This window comes from Oncorhynchus mykiss, chromosome 10 (genome assembly GCF_057628025.1).
Source record: "Oncorhynchus mykiss isolate SJ-2025 chromosome 10, ASM5762802v1, whole genome shotgun sequence".
NCBI classification, from domain to species: Eukaryota; Metazoa; Chordata; class Actinopteri; order Salmoniformes; family Salmonidae; genus Oncorhynchus; species Oncorhynchus mykiss.
The window spans coordinates 16,273,449-16,293,592 of NC_143031.1; the positions used below are offsets into that span (position 1 = coordinate 16,273,449).

General features: G+C 40.7%; 2 protein-coding genes across 7 annotated transcripts in view; both read right to left on the bottom strand.

Moving 5' to 3' along the window:
• LOC110534856 (vasodilator-stimulated phosphoprotein) overlaps window positions 1-2,768 on the bottom strand; it is a 39,986-nt gene extending 37,218 nt beyond the window's left edge. For 2 of the 5 annotated variants that reach the window (XM_090186007.1, XM_021619791.3), the window contains exon 1: window positions 2,096-2,768. In XM_090186007.1, the coding sequence (XP_090042133.1) occupies window positions 2,096-2,100 (5 nt within the window). In that variant the 5' untranslated portion in view covers window positions 2,101-2,768. Of the gene's footprint in view, window positions 1-131; window positions 201-1,111; window positions 1,675-2,095 lie in introns of those variants that run through there. The other 3 variants (XM_090186006.1, XM_036989792.2, XM_036989793.2) reach the window with 3 other exon arrangements.
• Window positions 2,769-9,920: 7,152 nt separating this feature from the next.
• On the bottom strand, window positions 9,921-12,752 carry LOC110533417 (small nuclear ribonucleoprotein Sm D2). Of its 2 annotated transcripts, none has more exons than XM_021617592.3 (3): window positions 12,614-12,752; window positions 11,983-12,162; window positions 9,921-11,085 (listed from the first exon to the last, which is right to left on the bottom strand). In XM_021617592.3, coding segments are annotated over exons 1-3 (366 nt in total). In that variant the 5' UTR covers window positions 12,616-12,752; the 3' UTR covers window positions 9,921-10,901. The 2 variants fall into 2 exon arrangements, with proteins under 2 accessions (XP_021473267.1, XP_021473266.2); XM_021617591.3 differs by having other exon boundaries at window positions 12,383-12,715.
• Between the last annotated feature and the right edge of the window lie 7,392 nt (window positions 12,753-20,144).

Consider the following 20,144-nt stretch of genomic DNA (forward strand, 5'->3'; position numbering starts at 1 on the left):
GAATAAAATAATTTTAGAATATACATACAATGCACAATACATACATCCAAATTGCACTGTTGCCTATGTCCACACGTGGCACAGTGAAAATGTTCAATTTTTTAAATCCTAAAACACAAAATTAGGCCTACCTTATTTATACGTGATCACTGTCAATCTTGAATTCAAATTCTTCAAGTAGTACAGGTGAAACGTCCATGCTGCATGAATGCCAACCATTTGATCCCAATCAATTTCATGGAAATATGCATTTCGATCCTCTTGAATGATGTAGGTTAATCAGCCTAACTACGGTTTAATCGAATGTTAGAGAAGATGGAGTTTAACAGAGCCACCTGTATTGTTTCAATCAAAGCATATTCAACATTTCAGCACAATAAATTACGTGGTGTTTTAGTATAAGAGTAGCCGAACATTATCATGATATTATAATCGGTTTGTTATGTAGAATACTAATGAATCATTAAGTGATCTTGCTAGACATGGCACCATTCTGAAAAGTGGCGGATTATAAAGGTTGGATGAATTTGGGAGTTTCACGGAACCATAGCTCAATGAACTAAGCGCAATCATTATTTTTTACACCATAGCAGGAGCGCCAAAGATTCTGGGCTGACCCAAAATTATTTCGGGCTAAAGCCACGAAAGCCAGGCCCTAGTGACCTCCCTGGTTCAAAGTGAATTGAATTTAGGAAATCTGTTCCAAAGTATTCTCACGCAGAACAGAGACATAAAGGTGATCGTATACAAATGTACACAAGTTTTGAAAGGATTATGTTTTAGTCAAATATTATATTGGTTTGGGAACTCTTGCAGAGTACAAGTTATTTGTAATTATGTTCTGACCCCTGACCATCCAATCAAGAAAAAAAATCGACCTTCGGCTGAATCTAGTTGATGATTAACCCAATATTGGACTAAATGTGCCTAACGATACTTCTTAGTTCAAGGACATTACAGGTTCTGTTAAAGCGTCGAATTGGCTCTCCGGAAGCCAAAACACACCATCTAAACGTGAACCGATTGTCAATTGTGGTACGGATATATAAACAAATCCATCTACTTTCATATAACATCTAAATAATTTCACAAGTGCAAAATACACACTTACTGTTTCAACACAGTTTCAGCCGAAAGTATTTCTCAGTGACAACACGTTTGTGGAGTCTCTTCTATTTACACACAGGAGTTCGGAGATGCAGGTAGCTAATTGCGCAAGTAGTCGTCTGTTTTCCGTAAACAAGCGCTTTAAAGATGAAAATATTGCTGTGTGGGAAACCTGACCCTATAAAAAGGTGTGTATCAAGGTAACCTTTTGCTTTCAAAAATGACTTATTGCTGATATGGTTTCCAAAAACCATACCTCAAGCGATGTTCAGACCGAGCGTCGCGATTCTTAAAACTCCCCCCTAAAGAAAATGCCTTCGTCCAATGACTCATATGTGTAATGTAATGGAACGGAGAGTCATGAATGATCAAGAGCTAGTTGATGATCCCTGGCCTACATCCTATTATCAAGGCCATAGTGTCTTCTCAGTGTCAACATCTTCAAGAAGTTGAGTTAGCGAAGTGCCACAGCGAGTTGTTTTTAAATCAGAATTTTGTATAATAAGAAGCTTACGTTTGGACCATAACTTGGCTGAAAGCGAGAATCTAGGCTACTGGAGAAAATGTGACATTGCAAATATTTTCCCCTTGAGATAGGCTACAAACTACACTGTATGGGGGCGGGCTATAACCAGTCGTCTAAATATGATAAATAGGCCTACATCTGCAGCAGCCTGAGTATGGTCATGTTTTATCAGATAGGTATAAAACACCGGTAGTCTACTATTTTGCTAATGCTATGCCCCACATGTGCATAGCCTAACCATAAATCATGTTCGTAGCCTCTTTTGTTGAACATTTTGTCATTTTGAGAATAAAAAAATAAATGACACGGGACATTCTACCATTGTGAGGATACAATGTGTTCCTTTATAAAAAAAAAAGAATCATGACAATTAACATCAAGGTTGCAAACGCGAAATTGTAACATTATAGAATATCGAAACAAAACAGGCAAGTGCACAGATCAGATTTTCCACGCCCTTACCTCATTGTTTGGCGAGACTGCAAATCTTCTCTCCCAAGCTAGATGTTTGGTTTCCGATGAGAAGCCGGTGTAGAAAAATAGAAGACATAAGATATAACGATGGTAAAGATGTGATACACACATGTATCAATCTAGCCACCCTAATCGGGCTGTGCACGAATGGGCGAAATAGACAGCAGCACACACCACGACAATTTCCAGGGGTGTATTCACTAGGAACCAAACAGAACGAAATGGGGAGGGATTTACATGCATTTGTCCAATGGAAACTCTCGCGGTATTTCCGTTTGGAGTAAAACGTTTCCGTGGCAAAACGTTTTGGAATAATGATTGCACCACCGGCCATAGACTTAGGCTATTTACCGTTTAACAACCAAACGGAAGCAAACCGAGCAAATGGACCTAAACGGGGAGGGGGTCTACTTGAATTTGTCAACTAGAAACTCTCGTTTTCGTTACAAAAGGTTTTTAGTTTGGAGTAAACGATTTCTGTAGCAAAACGTTTTGCAACACACGAAACCTTTGTAACAGAATCGGAGTACACCCCTCATTCAAAGGAACATATTTCAATGGATGACTGAATGGAGTAGTGGGGCAAGCTTGTCAAATCCTATCACCATCTCTCCTCAGGCCACACCGCTTCTATTCGATTACTGAAGTTTACTCCTGAAACAGAGGCAGAGATTGTTTTGGATCGTGCTAAAGGGGCTACGATTTGAATGAGGAACTATTTTCTTTCACGTGGCGCCAGATTTCGCGTTGATCTGAACGCCCATCCACGTAGCCCATTGTTGCTGTTCATTTGAGCCTATTCAAATCAAATTGTATTTGTCACGTGCGCTGAATACAGCAGGTGGACTTTACCGTGACGTGTTTACTTATGAGCCTTCCTTTCCCAACAATGCAGTTATAAAGTAAGAAAAGTCAGCCAAAAATTCTAACACAATAAAATAACAATAAGGAGATGATATACAGGAGTCCTAGTACTGAGTCTATGTGCAAGGGTACAAGATAGTTGAGGTAATATGTACATGTAGGTAGTGGTAAAAGTGACTTGACAATCAGGATCGATAATAAAGAGAGTAGCAGCAGCATATGTGAAAGAGTGGGTGTGGTGTAAATGTGCATGTGTGTTTTAGGTGTGTGAGCATATATAGTGTGTGTGTAGTATGTGTGAGTGTGTGGGTAGAGTCCAGTAAGTGTGCATAGAGCCAGCGCAAGAAAGTCCATGCAAATAAAAATGGGGTCCTGCAAATAATCAGGGTAGACATTTGATTAACTGTTCGGCAGTCTTATGGCTTGGGGATAGAAGCTGTTCAGGAGCCTTTCGGTCCCAGACTAGGTGCTCCGGTACCACTTGCTGTGCGGTAGCAAAGAGAACAGTCTATGACTTCGGTGGCTAGAGTCTGACCATTTTTAGGGCCTTCCTCTGACACCGCCTGGTATAGAGGTCCTGGATGGCAGGGTGCTTGGCCCCAGGGATGTACTGTGCCATATGCACTACCATCTGTAGCACCTTACGGTTAGATGCCAAGCAGTTGCCATACCAAGCGGCCTACCACCATCTTGTAGTCGGCAAACTTAATGATGATGTTGGAGTTGTGCTTTGCCACACAATAGTGGGTGAACAGGGAGTACAGGAGGGAACTAAGCACACACCCCTGAGTTGCCCCCATGTTGAGGGTCAGCGTGGCGGATGTGTTGTTGCCTACCTTTACCACCTTAGGGTGGCTCGTCAGAGAGTCCAGGGACCAGTTGCAGAGGGAGGTGTTTAGTCCCAGGGTCCTGAGCTTGGAAGGCACTATGGTGTTAAATCCTGAGCTGTAGTCAGTGAACAGCATTCTCGCATACTGTAGGTGTTCCTTTTGTCCAGGTGGGAAAGGGCGGTGTGGAGTGCAATAGAGATTGCATCTGTTGGGGCGGTATGTGAATTGGAGTGGGTCCAGGGTTTCTGGAATGATGGTGTTAATGTGAGCCATGACCAGCCTTTCAAAGCATTTCATGACTACAAATGTGCATGCTACGGGGTGATAATCATTTAGACAAGTTACCTTGGCATTCTTGGGCACAGGGACTATGGTTGTCTAGTTGAAACGTGTAGGTATTACAGACTGGGTTCAAATAGACTTTCCCTGGCCTAAATAAGCTTTTTCACCCATGGCTTGCCATGTTTTTTGGAATTAAAACAATTGTTAAGGTAGAGAATGTATTCTTTATTGTAGAATTTTAGGAGAGCACAGCACTAAAACACAATAGTCAGGGTCTTGTTGAATCAGGTTAGAGGTGGAACAATACGTGCATGCACACTCTAGGATCAGGGTTAGTGATAGGCCTATTACTACTCAACATGAACATATACAAATAGAAGGATGCTTATGTTGGCAAAACATACTATGGAAATCCATTTCCCATTGGGAAGTTAGCATTTTAGTTGTCACTTACGGGCCCTAAATGAGAATGAGATCAAAGTACAATTTACAAGCCTGAAATGAAGTCACATATGGGGAAAAGAGATGGGAGACTGTGTAGCCACGAACGAGAACATTGTCGTGCCAACAAATGCCTATGGCTATGCTCTGCAGCAAATGTCAAATGTATTGCACCAACAGTGTTTTCAGAGTTTTGAAATTTGAGGCTTTCATATCCTTTCCCGGACATCTTCACACAAAAAAAACCTTCCTGTTTACTGACAAATTGGGTCATTTATGCATGGGTACTTCAAAAACGGGAAATACTTACTGAAATTACATTTGTCCAATGATTAGGCTATATATTGACATTCTAAAAAGTGATATGGTAAAAATGGTAAAAATATGTTCAAATTGTATTCAATCAATCAATCAAATGTATTTATAAAGCCCTTTTAACATCAGCCAATGTCACTAAGTTCTATACAGAAACCCTGCCTAAAACCACAAACAGCAAGCAATGCAGATGTAAAAGAACGGTGGCTAGGAAAAATACCCCAGAAAAGCTAGAACCTAGGAAGAAACCTAAAGAGGAACCAGGCTCTGAGGGGTGGCCAGTCCTCTTCTGGCTTTGCCAGGTTGAGATGATAACAGTATATGGCCAAAATGTTTGAACATTCATAGATGACCAGCAGGGTCAAATAATTATAATAATCACAGTGGTTGTAGAGGGTGCAACAGGTCAGCACCTCAGGAGTAAATGTCAGTTGGCTTTTCATAGCCAAGCATTCAGAGTTAGAGACTGCTGGAGCGGTAGAGTCGAAAACAGCAGGTCCGGGACAAGGTAGCACATCCGGTGAACAGGTTAGGGTTCCATAGTTGTATGTACGGGATACACATGGTATACATCGTCCAAATAAATGCTACTTGCAGGTTCCTTCTCGACAATGCAACACTAAATAATAAAATATGAGAATACAAAGTAAATGGCATTAGAATAGAATAAACATGTTAGCATTTATTATAATACAGGAATGCACAATTTATAGTCCAATATTTACACCTGTATTGGGGAAGGTTGTGGGCAAGTGTATAAATTAAGCAGTATAATAACATGTGTAGCAGAAGTTGTGATGTGTGTGTAGAATGAATGTCTATACAGTTGAATTCGGAAGTTTACATACACTTAGATTGGAGTCATTAAAACTCGCTTTTCAACCACTCCACAAATTTCTTGTTAACAAACTATACTTTTGGCAAGTCGGTAAGGACATCTACTTTGTGCATGACACAAGTAATTTTTTCAACAATTGTTTACAGACAGATTATTTCACTTATAACTCACTGTATCACAATTCCAGTGGGTCAGAAGTTTACATACACTAAGTTGACTGTGCCTTTAAACAGCTTGGAAAATTCCATAAAATGATGAAATGGCTTTAGAAGCTTCTGATAGGCTAATTGACATAATTTGAGTCAATTGGAGGTTTACCTGTGGATGTATTTCAAGGCCTACCTTCAAACTCGGTGCCTCTTTGCTTGACATCATGGGAAAATCAAAATAAATCAGCCTAGACCTCAGAATTTTTTTTGTAGATCTCCACAAGTCTGGTTCATCCTTGGGAGCAATTTCCAAATACCTGAAGGTACCACATTCATCTCTACAAACAATAGTACGAAAGAATAAACACCATGGGACCACGCAGCCATCATACTGCTCAGGAAGGAGATGTGTTCTGTGTCCTAGAGATGAATGTACTTTGGTGTTGTCATGACGTTGGCCTGGGGTTAGGTTTATGACAGTCATAAATACCTGTTACCCCCCTTTTTCCTCTCTCTATCCTACTAATGTTACATTTGCAAAACCCTTGGTTAACATAGAGATTCTGCGAACATCAGAAGGTGAGGGGAAATGAACTATATTCTGGTCATCTGACCAATTGAACATATGCGGTGGTACTTAATGAATATGATGTCAGTTCGGTTTGCATCTGAGACATTCTCATCAATGATAAGATGACAAACTCTACAGTGGAAAGTCTACACATCAGAGTTATCGGAATCAAATGGAATTGTTGTTTAATTTAAATGTTTGAATATGAAATTATTCGTGATGGGATGAAATGTGATTTTAGCTTCTAAAATGTGATATTTGGGTTTTCATAAGGTAGGGCTCTGCTCAATCAGTGGCCCGCCCCTGCGAAGGGACATGGGCTATAAAACGTTTCAAACACACCCTCCTCTCCCTTCCTATATAAAGCCTTGACGACAATATAACCTCCTGTTCCAAGGAACAGTGAGGACGACGGTCCGATAATAACTACAGAACGAAGCCACATCAGCGTGAGCTTTGGTTGCGAATGGTATGAACTTTGAACTCTTATTCACTGCAGAAGTGATATCTCCTAGCCGTTGAGTTAGCAACAGCAGCTGCAAACGAGGGTTAGGAAGGAATAGACAGAGTACCCCGTCTATCACACAACGACGTTACTACAACGTATCCAATTGACCACCAGAGACATTCTTCAAAGGACAAAGGACTCGGTTTGGCAACACGGCCTTCCATCTACCACCAACCTACTGAAGCGCAGCTCAGAGTAAATATTTATTGCATTTTCCTTTTCCAAATCGGCAGTAATCTAGAATGCATAAGATACTGTATTTACAATAGCACAGCTTCGCCCTTTGTTCCTCAGTCTTCCCGCTCTTTCACTCAAACCCAGACCCTTTTCTTTTGTGTAACAAGCTGTCATATCTGTTCCGCCTGCTAGGGACGTTTTCCTTTATGACGTAATTTGTAATCAAGTTATGATTAATTATGTGTATGCGTAATTCTGTGTGATTAGTTAGGTATTTAGTAAATAAATAATTAAACCCAATTTTGTATCGCTGATTCCACTTGTTAGCCAGGGTTCGCGAAGATAACCAAAAATGTACAACTTTCAGATGAGACTGAATTAAGGTGACGATTAATATTGACTGCTATTGATGTAAAATATTACTACTAACAGCTCTATAAATATTATTTTGTGGTGCCCCGACTCTCTAGTTAATTACATTTACATGATTAGCTCAATCAGGTAATATTAATTACAGATAAATTATTTTATAGAATAGCATGTCATATCACTTAATCCAGCATAGCCAAAGACACAACAGTGTGAAAAGTGCAAATAAATCCCAGAACAACAGCAAAGGACCTTGTGAAGATGCTGGAGGAAACAGGTACAAAAGTATCTATATCCACAGTAAAACGAGTCCTATATCGATATAACGTGAAAGGCCGCTCAGCAAGGAAGAAGCCACTGCTCCAAAACCGCCATAAAAAAGCCAGACTACAGTTTGCAACTGCACCTGGGGACAAAGATCATACTTTTTGGAGAATTGTCCTCTGGTCTGATGAAACAAAAATAGAACTGTTTGGCCATATAGACCATCGCTATGTTTGGATTAAAAAGGGGGAGGCTTGCAAGCCGAAGAACACCATCCCAACCGTGAAGCACAAGGGTGGCAGCATCATGTTGTAGGGGTGCTTTGCTGCAGGAGGGACTGGTGCACTTCACAAAATAGATGGCATCACCAGGAAGGAAAATTATGTAGATATATTGAAGCATCATCAAGCCATCAGTCGGGAAGTTAAAGCTCGGTCGCAAATGGGTCTTCCAAATGGACAATGACCCCAAACATACTTCCAAAGTTGTGGCAAAATGGCTTAAGGACAACAAAGTCAAGGTATTGGAGTGGCCATCACAAAGCCCTGATCTCAATCCTATAGAAAATTGGTGGGCAACCTGACTCAGTTACACCAGCTCTGTCAGGAGGAATGGGCAAAAATTCACCCAACTTATTGTGGGAAGCTTGTGGAAAGCTACCCAAAACGTTTGACCCAAGTTAAACCATTTAAAGGCAATGCTACCAAATACTAATTGAGTCTATGTAAACTTTTGACCTACGGGGAATGTGATGAAAGAAATAAAAGCTTAAATAAATCACTCTCTCTATTATTCTGACATTTCATTCTTAAAATAAAGTGGTGATCCTAACTGACCTAAGACAGAGAATTTTTATTAGGATTAAATGTCAGGAATTGTGAAAAACTGACTTTAAATGTATTTGGCTAAGGTGTAAGTAAACTTCAGACTTCAACTGTAAATGTGTGTGTTCATGAATGCATGTGTGCTAAGGTGCAGCGTCAGTCCATTTAAATTGTTCAGCAGCAGTAGATAGAATCTCTGAGCCTGTTGGTATCAGACCTCATGCTCCGAGACCAAAGGAGAGAGCAGCTCGTGTGTGGAGTCCTTGATGATGCTGCGAGCATTCCTCAGTCACCGTTTTGAGTAGATGTCCTGGATGGGTGGGAGCACGGTTCCAGTGATGTACTGGGCCATCTTAGCCTCCAACTGGAGGGCCTTGCTGTCTTGTATGGATTAAAACCCGTACCAGGCCGTGATGTAACCAGTCAGGACGCTCTCGATGGTGATTCGGTAGTACTGTATTTGGAGGAACCGGGGAGGCATGCAGAATTTATTCAGCCCCATTAGAAAGTAGATGTGGTTGCGCCCTCTTGACAAGAGTGGTGGTGTTGTTAGTCTATTTTTCTGTACTGTATACCAAAACCTAACATTAGTAAGACACCCTCAGTGATATCATGCAGATTAGCCCACCACAAGAGGGCATTGAAATATCACATTCTGCATGCTGTACTGTGCTCAAGGCTGAGAGACTCATCCATTTCCTGGCTTTGCAAGGACCCAAGTTTTACTTTTACCACAAATGTGATGTTAACCAATAACCTTAAACATTCCCTACTTCCCTACAACAGTTTAGACTCTATATAGTGTACAAATCATTAGGAACACCTTCCTAATATTGAGTTGCGGCCCCCTTCACCCTCAGAACAGCCTCAATTCGTTGGGGCAAGGACTACAAGGTGTCGAAAGCGTTCCACAGGGATGCTGGCCATGTTGACTCCAGTACTTCCCAGTTGTCAATATCTCCTTCATACACACAGGAAACTGTTTAGTGAAACACACAGCAGTGTTGCAGTTCTTGACTCAATCAAACCATTGCACCTGGCACTTACTACCATACCCGGTCAAAGGCACTTATATTTTGTCTTGCCCATTCACCCTCTGAATGGCATACATACACAATTCATGTCTCAAGGCTTACAAATCCTTTAACCCGTATCCTCCACTTCATCTACACTGATTGAAGTGAACTCAACAGGTTACCTCAATAAGGGATCATAGCCTTCACCTGGTCAGTCTAATGGAAAGAGCAGGTGTTCCTAATGTTTTGTACACTGTGTACTTAACCATTTTGTCCTTTCTAGCATGGCCATCAAGCGACTTCCACACAAGATGGCTAGTTTTGCAGGTTTTCTTAATTTACATTAAATGCATGGCTTTCAGAGATATAGAACAAAAACATTTGTTTATTAAAATAGTAAACAAAGAGAAAAAACAATATGTTCCTTGTAGGAATTTTATCACCGCCTCAATAATAAAACAGGCCGAGATCAGATTGGAGCTTTGAGTACAAAATTCAGCAGTTTGAAAAACTATGACAAGATTAGCCAATAATATTAATTTGTCTCCATTATGTGTGTTGGATGTTGGAATCATATCAAACCATATTAAATCATAACATAAACAGAGGGGTCATGTTCAAAAGGGCAACTTATGGTCACATATGGTCAAACTAATCTCTCAGCTCTAACAGGTTGGAAGAAATAAATTCTGATTTAGTTGATGTCCTGTTGCAGAGCACTTTTTGAAAACTTGGGCCTTACTGAAAGAGATCCAATATCCATGATTAATCGAGTTCTGAGCCGAATTCAGTAAGCAGAAATATATAAGACTTAAAAATGGAAAACAAAGTGTTCGAGAAATACCACCACTACTACTAAAAAAGTTTCTCCATGTCATGCCTACAGAACTTGACCCAGGGCCACGTTTAGTAGTCAAACATTGTGGAACGTTTAATATAGAAATGTAATGAATAGAGCTGACGTGATTCCTTATTCTAGATGTCAGAGACGCATGTTTGTTCCACATTGTAGATTTATATCCAAATGTTCTACAACATTGTGGCCTGTTGAACGCAGCCCTGGTGTGGAGAGCAAACAGATTGAAAAGACCGAGTGACTAAAACAATCTCATGTACTTGACAAATGCTGTGGAACATTTTAGATTGATGCGATTGCTCATTCTAAAAAGGGGCTTGAACATTCCACAACATTGTGCCCTGATGAACATGGCCCTGCTCTTGCAGTTTCTCAGCTAAAGCAGGGTAGTATTCATTAGAAACAGAAGAAAACTGACCAAAACGGGGCGGGACGGTGTGTACTAATTATTATGACCCAGTGTGGTACAGACTTTGGGTGAGATGTCAGTCTACTTCCCCCCAGTCCCAGTGATAAGAGGGTTCCTCAACACAACAATGACAGAGTCCCCTCTCAGAAACATCTTAGAGATGTACCGGTCCTTGTTCACTGGCTTGGACTTCTTTTTCCCCTTGCCACTCTTCGGGACCTCTGTCCACATCTCCTTCACATTCTCCAACACCATGTTGCAGTGCCTACATAGAGAGAAGACAATGTGAAATTATACAGAACAAAAATATAAAGCGCAACAGGCAACAATTTAGTTACAGTTTATATAAAGGCCCTTTATTTTAGGGCCACTTCATTAAGCCCCAATCTAAGGATTTCACATGAATGGGCATGGGTGCAGCCATGGGTCGACCTTTGAGGGCATAGGCCCACCCACTTGGTAGCCAGACCCAGCCAATCAGAATTAGTTTTTCCACACAAAATGGCTTTAGACAGAAACTCCCCAGCACCCTCCCGCAGTTGAAGAATCCAGATGTGGAGGTCCTGGGCTGGCGTGGTTACACGTGGTCTGCGGTTGTGAGGCTGGTTGGACGTACTGACAACGACGTTGGAGGCAGCTTATGGTAGAGAAACTAACATTAAATTCTCTGGCAACAGCTCTGGTGGAAATTCCTGTAGTCAGCATGCCAATTGCATGCTCCCCAAAACTTTAAACATGTGGCATTGTGTTGTGACAACTGCACATTCTAAAGAGGCCTTGTCCCCAGCACAAGGTGCACCTATGTAATGATTGTGTTAAATCAGCTTATTGATATGCCACACCTGTCAGGTGGATGGAATATCTTGAATAAGAAGAAATGCTTATTAAGAGGGATGTAAACAAACTTGTCCACAAAATGTGATTGAAATACACTTTTAGTTGCGCCTACAACATTTCTGGGATTTTTATTTTAGCCCATGAAACATGGCACCAACACTTTACATGTTGCATTTATATTTTTGTTCAGTGTACACGCTAAGTGAAATGGGTTTTGGGAACCAAGTAATATAATAATCCAAACAAGACATGAGGTCATGATCTGGAAGGTGATGGAAAAGTAGTTTATTTTCTGCCATTTTCAGTTATTCATTCAATTCATTACCTGTCGAAGGCTTTGACTCGTCCAAGTAGCTTTTTGTTGTTGCGGCAGTTGACGAGGACTTGTGTGTTGCTTTTCACGGACTGGGTGAGCACAGACAGTGGTCCAGTGTTGAATTCTTCCTCCTCTCGTTTCTGCAACTCTTCTGGAGTCATCTCAGACTTGGGTTTATTCAGCAAACTCCTAGAAAGACCAAATAACATGTGTCAAAACGCATAATCTAAAACCTAGCTATAGGTATTAGTTAGGTAACTCAAATGTGCAAAATATTAATAACATGGGATTTATATAGCTCTTTTCAAGGACCCAAAGTCGATAAATAATTGTAGAAAATACATCAGACTAAACAAAAAACTGCATAATGATGAGGTCAAAGGGAAAGAGTAACAAAGTTAAACCTTACCTGATTATTTTGTTTAGCTATCAATAATGGTTAGCGAGCTAGCTCTCTATAACTTGCAGCTAACGTGAGCAATTCAGATTCAAGCACACTAACGTTAGCTAGCTAGCCTGTATAAGAACGATTCAGTAAACTTTGAGCAAGCTCATTACAACCAAATCCCAGCACACATTGCAAAACAAACGCATTTAGTTGATACATTAAATGAATACTCAACTGCACTCTTGAACTTACATGTTTGTGAATTGGTGTTATTTATGTTCTGAATGAATGAGGAGAAAATTCTTTCGGACTGAAAACGTTGCGCGAAAAATACCAAATACTTCCGGGTAAATTAAAGGCTCCTCTGCAGTCCTAACAATGGACACAATGTGGCGGCATCTACTGGCAAGGAGTATAAATGCTACTACACTACAGCTCATTCATTAATTTCTCCCCAAATATATTTCAGGTATTGATTGAGATATACATGTCAATTAAGGTTTTGTATCGTATTGATCTCAAAATAGCAACAATGGGTAGCATAACCGTTTTTGCAGTCACCCTTCCTTGCCCTATGGTTAGCATTGTACTGAAAATTGCATGTCATTGTGACTACTCATCTTGTGGTAATCCATCCCTATGATCATGATTAACTGAACAAGATATAAGAAGTATTGTGAACTCTTATTTAAAAAAACGCTTTTACAGATACAAAGTTGACAACATAGGCACCATCATTCTTTGGCATGTCTTTTGAAATGGTGATACACACACACACACACACACTCTCTCTGGTGTCACCTATGTAGTTCTCTTTCTCATCCTTTTCAGTAAAATGATTAGCTACGGGCGTGGCTCACACCGCAGACACAGATATTTAACAGTCAAACATGCCCTCTCTTTCCTTCGTGTTCAGACTGGTCAGCGCAAATTTAACTATGCAAATAAGACCTAGTGTAGTATCTGCGTATCTGTGCTGGTTCTTTGAGTCTTTTATGTCTTTCATCATCATCAATAAGTTTAAACCGACTTGGTCCACACATCTCACACACAAGAGACGATTTACTGACGTGCAAATGCAGTGCATGTGTGATCTCTGCCTGATTTAGGCTATGTAGCAGTAGTAGGCTTGTTCTCACACAAAAGTGTCATACAAGTTTAATAATTTAATTGATTAATAATGGAATTGAAATAGGAAATATGGCAACATTTTCAAATGCATTTTAGAGCAATCAGTTTCAGTGGATTTATTTCTCTCTCTCTCGCTCTCTCTCCCTCTGGTGTGGATCTCCTATTGATTTGCATGCTGCATCATACATTTGCATACAGTTACAGCGCAGCTCTGGAGGACATCAGGACACAGTACAGTCAACAGTCTTCTGGTTGTCTGAAAGAGGCAGCCATCCCCGCAAACCTTTTCAATCAACTTTGTTTCACTGTCATTTTAACAAAACAAATCTAGATTTTTCCTTCTGATGATGTTGAATCAAAGTGCAAAAGTGATTTGATTTGAAAGAAGTCATCAACGTAAAGAAGTTTCGGAAATGTCCAATCAAACGTAGGCCTAAATAGAAATTTGACATTGAATTTACGTCTGTGCCCAGTGGAATGTCTGTCAAACCTGTCTACAGGAGCCTGTAGGAATGACATATTCAACTACATGGAACATTTTTTTTTCTCACACATACATAAAGTCAGGCATGATGACTGTTGTTCAACCATTATGTGAATGTTTCAAAAAAATACTTTAAAGTACGACGTAAGTCGTTTTTGTTGGTATTTGTACTTTACTTTAGGATTTACATTTTTGCCGACTTTTACTTTTACTTCACTACATTCCTAAAGAAAACAATGTACTTTTTACATTTTCCTTGACACCCAAAGTATTCGTTACATTTTGGCATGAAAATTGTCCAATTCAAACACTTTTCAAGAAAACATCCCTAGTCATCCTTACTGCCTATGTTCTGGTGGACTCACTAAACACAAATGCTTAGTTTGTAAATTATGTCTGAGTGTTGGAGTGTGCCCCTGGCTATCCGTAAATAAAAAAACAAGAAAATTGTGCCGTCTGGTTTGATTAATATAAGGAATTTGAAATTATTTATACTTTTACTTTTGATGCTTAACTAGATTTTAGCACTTCCATTTACTTTTGATACTCAAGCATATTTAAAACCAAATACTTTTACCCTTTTCCTCAAGTAGAATTATACTGGGTGACTTTCACTTTTATTTCAGTCATTTTCTATTAAGTCATTTTCTATTACTTTTACTCAAGTATGACAATTGAGGTACTTTTTCCACCACTGTTTACAGCACGTGTCAACTCATTCCACGGAGGGACGAGTGTCTGCAGGTTTCCGCTCCTCCTTTGTACTTGATTGATTAATGAATGTCACTAATTAGTAAGGAACTCCCCTCATCTGGTTGTCTAGGGGTTATTTGAAATGAAAAAGCAAACAACAGCAGACAGTCGGATGTCTATGGAATGAGTTTGACACCCCTGCCTTACTGAAGCAACCTCTGAGGCTTACACTTTTTCTTTAGCCCCATTCTGCTACTGACAGTTTGTGAAGACAATTGAAAACCTTTCTAAGGTGAAGGATTCTCTTGCTCTGGTGTTGGGATGTTTTTCTGTTGACCTCTATGGCATTTGCATGTTGGGGTTTCGTGTCTGGCTGCTGCAGCTGTATTTGCCATTCAGAGTCCAGTGAAATGAGCCAAACAGAGTTCTGTTTCTCTCTCTCTCTCTCTCTCTCTCTCTCTCTCTCACACTCTCTCTCTCTCACACTAACTTTTTTTCTCTCTCCCTCTCTCAAATTCAATTCAAGGGGCTTTATTGGCATGGGAAACATATGTTAACATTGCCAACACAAGTGAGGTAGATAATAAACAAAAGTGAAATGAACAATAAAATAAACAGTAAATATGACACTCACAGAAGTTCCAAAAGAATAATGACATGACTAATGTCATATTATGTATATATACAGTGTTGTCATGATGTGCAAATGGTTAAAGTACAAAAGGGAAAATAAATAAACATAAATATGGGTTGTATTTACAATGGTGTTTGTTCTTCACTGGTTGCCCTTTTTCTTGTGGTAACAGGTCACAAATCTTGCTGTTGTGATGGCACACTGTGGAATTTCCCCCAGTAGATATGAGTTTATCAAAATCAGGTTTGTTTTCTAATTCTTTGTGGATCTGTGTAATCTGAGGGAAATATGTGTCTCTAATATAGTCATACATTTGGCAGGAGGCTAGGAAGTGCAGCTCAGTTTCCACCTCATTTTGTGGGCAGTGTGCACATAGCCTGTCTTCTCTTGCGAGCCAGGTCTGCCTACGGCGGCCTCTCTCAATAGCAAGACTATGCTCACTGTCTGTACATAGACATAGCTTTCCTTAAGTGTGGGTCACTCACAGTGGTCAGGTATTCTGACACTATGTACTCTCTGTTTGGAGCCAAATAGTGTTCTAGTTTGATCTGTTTTTTTGTTAATTCTTTCCAATGTGTGAAGTAATTATCTTTTTGCTTTCTCATTATTTGGTTGGGTCTAATTGTGTTGCTGTCCTGGGGCTCTGTGTGTTCTGTTTGTGTTTGTGAACAGAGCCCCAGGATCAGCTGGCTTAGGGGACCCTTCTCCAGGTTCATCTCTCTGTAGGTGATGGCTTTGTTATGGAAGGTTTGGGAATCGCTTCCTTTTAGGTGGTTATAGAATTTAACGTCTCTTTTCTGGATTTGATAATTAGCGGGTACTGGTCTAATTCTGCTCTGCATTCATTATTAAGTGTTTTACGTTGTACCCAGAGGATATTTTTGCAGAATTCTGCATGCAGAAATTCAATTTGGAGTTTGTCCCATTTTGTGAATTATTGGTTTGTGAGCGGACCCCAGACCTCACAACCATAAAGGGCAATGGGTTTTATAACTGATTCAAGTATTTTCAGCCAGATCCCAATTGGTATGTTGAATTTTATGTTCCTTTTGATGGCATAGAATGCCCTTCTTGCCTTGTCTCTCAGATCATTAGCTGTGGCGCTGATGTTTATGGCAAGGTATGTGTCGTTTTTTGTGTGCTCTAGGGCAACAGTGTCTAGAAAGAATTTGTATTTGTGGCCCTGGCAACTGGACCTTTTTTGGAACACCATTATTTTGGTCTTACTGAGATTTACTGTCGGGGCCCAGGTCTGGCAGAATCTGTGCAGAAGATCTAGATGCTGCTGTAGGCCCTCCTTAGCTGGTGACAGAAGCACCAGATCATCAGAAAACAGTAGACATTTGACTTCAGATTCTAGTACGGTGAGGCCATGTGCTGCAGACTGTTCTAGTGCCCTCGACAATTCGTTGATATCCACTGCTCAAAAAAATAAAGGGAACACTAAAATAATACATCCTAGATCTGAATGAATGAAATATTCTTATGAAATACTTTTTTCTTTACATACAGTGCCTTGCGAAAGTATTCGGCCCCCTTGAACTTTGCGACCTTTTGCCACATTCAGGCTTCAAACATAAAGATATAAAACTGTATTTTTTTGTGAAGAATCAACAACAAGTGGGACACAATCATGAAGTGGAACGACATTTATTGGATATTTCAAACTTTTTTAACAAATCAAAAACTGAAAAATTGGGCGTGCAAAATTATTCAGCCCCCTTAAGTTAATACTTTGTAGCGCCACCTTTTGCTGCGATTACAGCTGTAAGTCGCTTGGGGTATGTCTCTATCAGTTTTGCACATCGAGATACTTTTTTTTCCCATTCCTCCTTGCAAAACAGCTCGAGCTCAGTGAGGTTGGATGGAGAGCATTTGTGAACAGCAGTTTTCAGTTCTTTCCACAGATTCTCGATTGGATTCAGGTCTGGACTTTGACTTGGCCATTCTAACACCTGGATATGTTTATTTTTCAACCATTCCATTGTAGATTTTGCTTTATGTTTTGGATCATTGTCTTGTTGGAAGACAAATCTCCGTCCCAGTCTCAGGTCTTTTGCAGACTCCATCAGGTTTTCTTCCAGAATGGTCCTGTATTTGGCTCCATCCATCTTCCCATCAATTTTAACCATCTTCCCTGTCCCTGCTGAAGAAAAGCAGGCCCAAACCATGATGCTGCCACCACCATGTTTGACAGTGGGGATGGTGTGTTCAGGGTGATGAGCTGTGTTGCTTTTACGCCAAACATAACGTTTTGCATTGTTGCCAAAAAGTTCAATTTTGGTTTCATCTGACCAGAGCACCTTCTTCCACATGTTTGGTGTGTCTCCCAGGTGGCTTGTGGCAAACTTTAAACAACACTTTTTATGGATATCTTTAAGAAATGGCTTTCTTCTTGCCACTCTTCCATAAAGGCCAGATTTGTGCAATATACGACTGATTGTTGTCCTATGGACAGAGTCTCCCACCTCAGCTGTAGATCTCTGCAGTTCATCCAGAGTGATCATGGGCCTCTTGGCTGCATCTCTGATCAGTCTTCTCCTTGTATGAGCTGAAAGTTTAGAGGGACAGCCAGATCTTGGTAGATTTGCAGTGGTCTGATACTCCTTCCATTTCAATATTGTCGCTTGCACAGTGCTCCTTGGGATGTTTAAAGCTTGGGAAATCTTTTTGTATCCAAATCCGGCTTTAAACTTTTTCACAACAGTATCTCGGACCTGCCTGGTGTGTTCCTTGTTCTTCATGATGCTCTCTGCGCTTTTGACGGACCTCTGAGACTATCACAGTGCAGGTGCATTTATACGGAGACTTGATTACACACAGGTGGATTGTATTTATCATCATTAGTCATTTAGGTCAACATTGGATCATTCAGAGATCCTCACTGAACTTCTGGAGAGAGTTTGCTGCACTGAAAGTAAAGGGGCTGAATAATTTTGCACGCCCAATTTTTCAGTTTTTAATTTGTTAAAAAAGTTTGAAATATCCAATAAATGTCGTTCCACTTCATGATTGTGTCCCACTTGTTGTTGATTCTTCACAAAAAAATACAGTTTTATATCTTTATGTTTGAAGCCTGAAATGTGGCAAAAGGTCGCAAAGTTCAAGGGGGCCGAATACTTTCGCAAGGCACTGTATATCTCTCTAATATGGTCATACATTGGACAGGAGGTTAGAAAGTGCAGCTCATTTTCCACCTCATTTTGTGGGCAGTGTGCACATAGCCTGTCTTCTCTTGAGAGCCATGTCTGCCTACTGCGGCCTTTCTCAATAGCAAGGCTATGCTCACTGAGTCTGTACATAGTCAAAGCTTTCCTTAATTTTGGGTCAGTCACAGTGGTCAGGTATTCTGCCGCTGTGTACTCTCTGTTTAGGGCCAAATAGCATTCTAGTTTGCTCTGTTTTTTTGTTAATTCTTTCCAATGTGTCAAGTAATTATCTTTTTGTTTTCTCATGATTTGGTTGGGTCTAATTGTGCTGCTGTCCTGGGGCTCTGTAGGGTGTGTTTGTGTTTGTGAACAGAGCCCCAGGACCAGCTTGCTTAGGGGACTCTTCTCCAGGTTCATCTCTCTGTAGGTGATGGCTTTGTTATGGAAGGTTTGGGAATTGCTTCCTTTTAGATGGTTATAGAATTTAACGTCTCTTTTCTGGATTTTGATAATTAGTGGGTATCGGCCTAATTCTGCTCTGCATGCATTATTTGGTGTTCTACGGTGTAACACAGAGGATATTTTTGAAGAATTCTGCGTGCAGAGTCTCAATTTGGTGTTTGTCCCATTTTGTGAAGTCTTGGTTGGTGAGCGGACCCCTGACCTCACAACCATAAAGGGCAATGGGCTCTATGACTGATTCAAGTATTTTTAGCCAAATCCTAATTGGTATGTTGAAATGTATGTTCCTTTTGATGGCATAGAATGCCCTTCTTGCCTTGTCTCTCAGATCATTCACAGCTTTGTGGAAGTTTCTCTCTCTCTCTCTCTCTCTCTCTCTCTCTCTCTCTCTCTCTCTCTCTCCCTGTCTCTCTCTCTCTCCCTGTCTCTCTCTCTGTCTCTCTCTCTCTCTCTCTCTCTCCCCGTGTCTGTCTGTCTCTCTCTCTCTCTCTCCCCTTGTCTGTCTCTCTCTCTGTCTCTGTCTCTCTCTCTCTCTCTCTCTCTCTCTCTCTCTCTCCTTGTCTCTCTCTCCCCTTGTCTCTCTCTCTCTCTCTCTCTCTCTCGCTCGCTCGCTCCCTCTCTCCCTGTCTCTCTCTCTCTCCCGCTGTCTCTCTCTCTCTCGCTCTCTCCCCTTGTCTCTCTCTCCCCTTGTCCGTCTCTCTCTCTCTCTCTCTCCCCTTGTCTCTCTCACCCCTCCTCTCTCTCTCTCTCTCTCTCTCTCTCTCTCTCTCTCCCCTTCTCTCTCTCCCCCCTCCTCTCTCTCTCCTTGTCTCTCTCTCTCCTTGTCTCTCTCTCTCCCTGTGTCTCTCTCTCCCTGTGTCTCTCTCTCCCCTTGTCTCTCTCTCCCCATGTCTCTCTCTCCCCATGTCTCTCTCTCTCTCCCTGAAATACTTTTTGGTCCAGGACTAGGCTTAATATGTAGATACCAATAACATAGAAAAAGGTAGCCTAACACATGGGTGGACACACTGGGTGCGTGCCAATAATATCACATTTCTCCTGAAGTGTGCACTCGTTCACTACTTCCCAAAAGCTTTATGAAGCTTTTTTGATCAGTGAAGGTGTAGATTAGGTGGAGTTTTCAACATATTTCTTATACCAATAATTTCCTTTCAGTTTCATCATTCATTTCAATGACAGTTTGTTTCCAGTGAATTCTGAATGGCAGTTTGAATGGAGGTGGTTTGAATG

What these genes read in the sequence shown, in the direction of transcription:
- LOC110533417 (XM_021617592.3), bottom strand. An exon ending in CGAGTCAAAGCCTTCGACAG is followed by an intron (nt 11,086 to 11,982) that starts GTAATGAATTGA and finishes CTCTCTATGTAG; the next exon opens with GCACTGCAACATGGTGTTGG.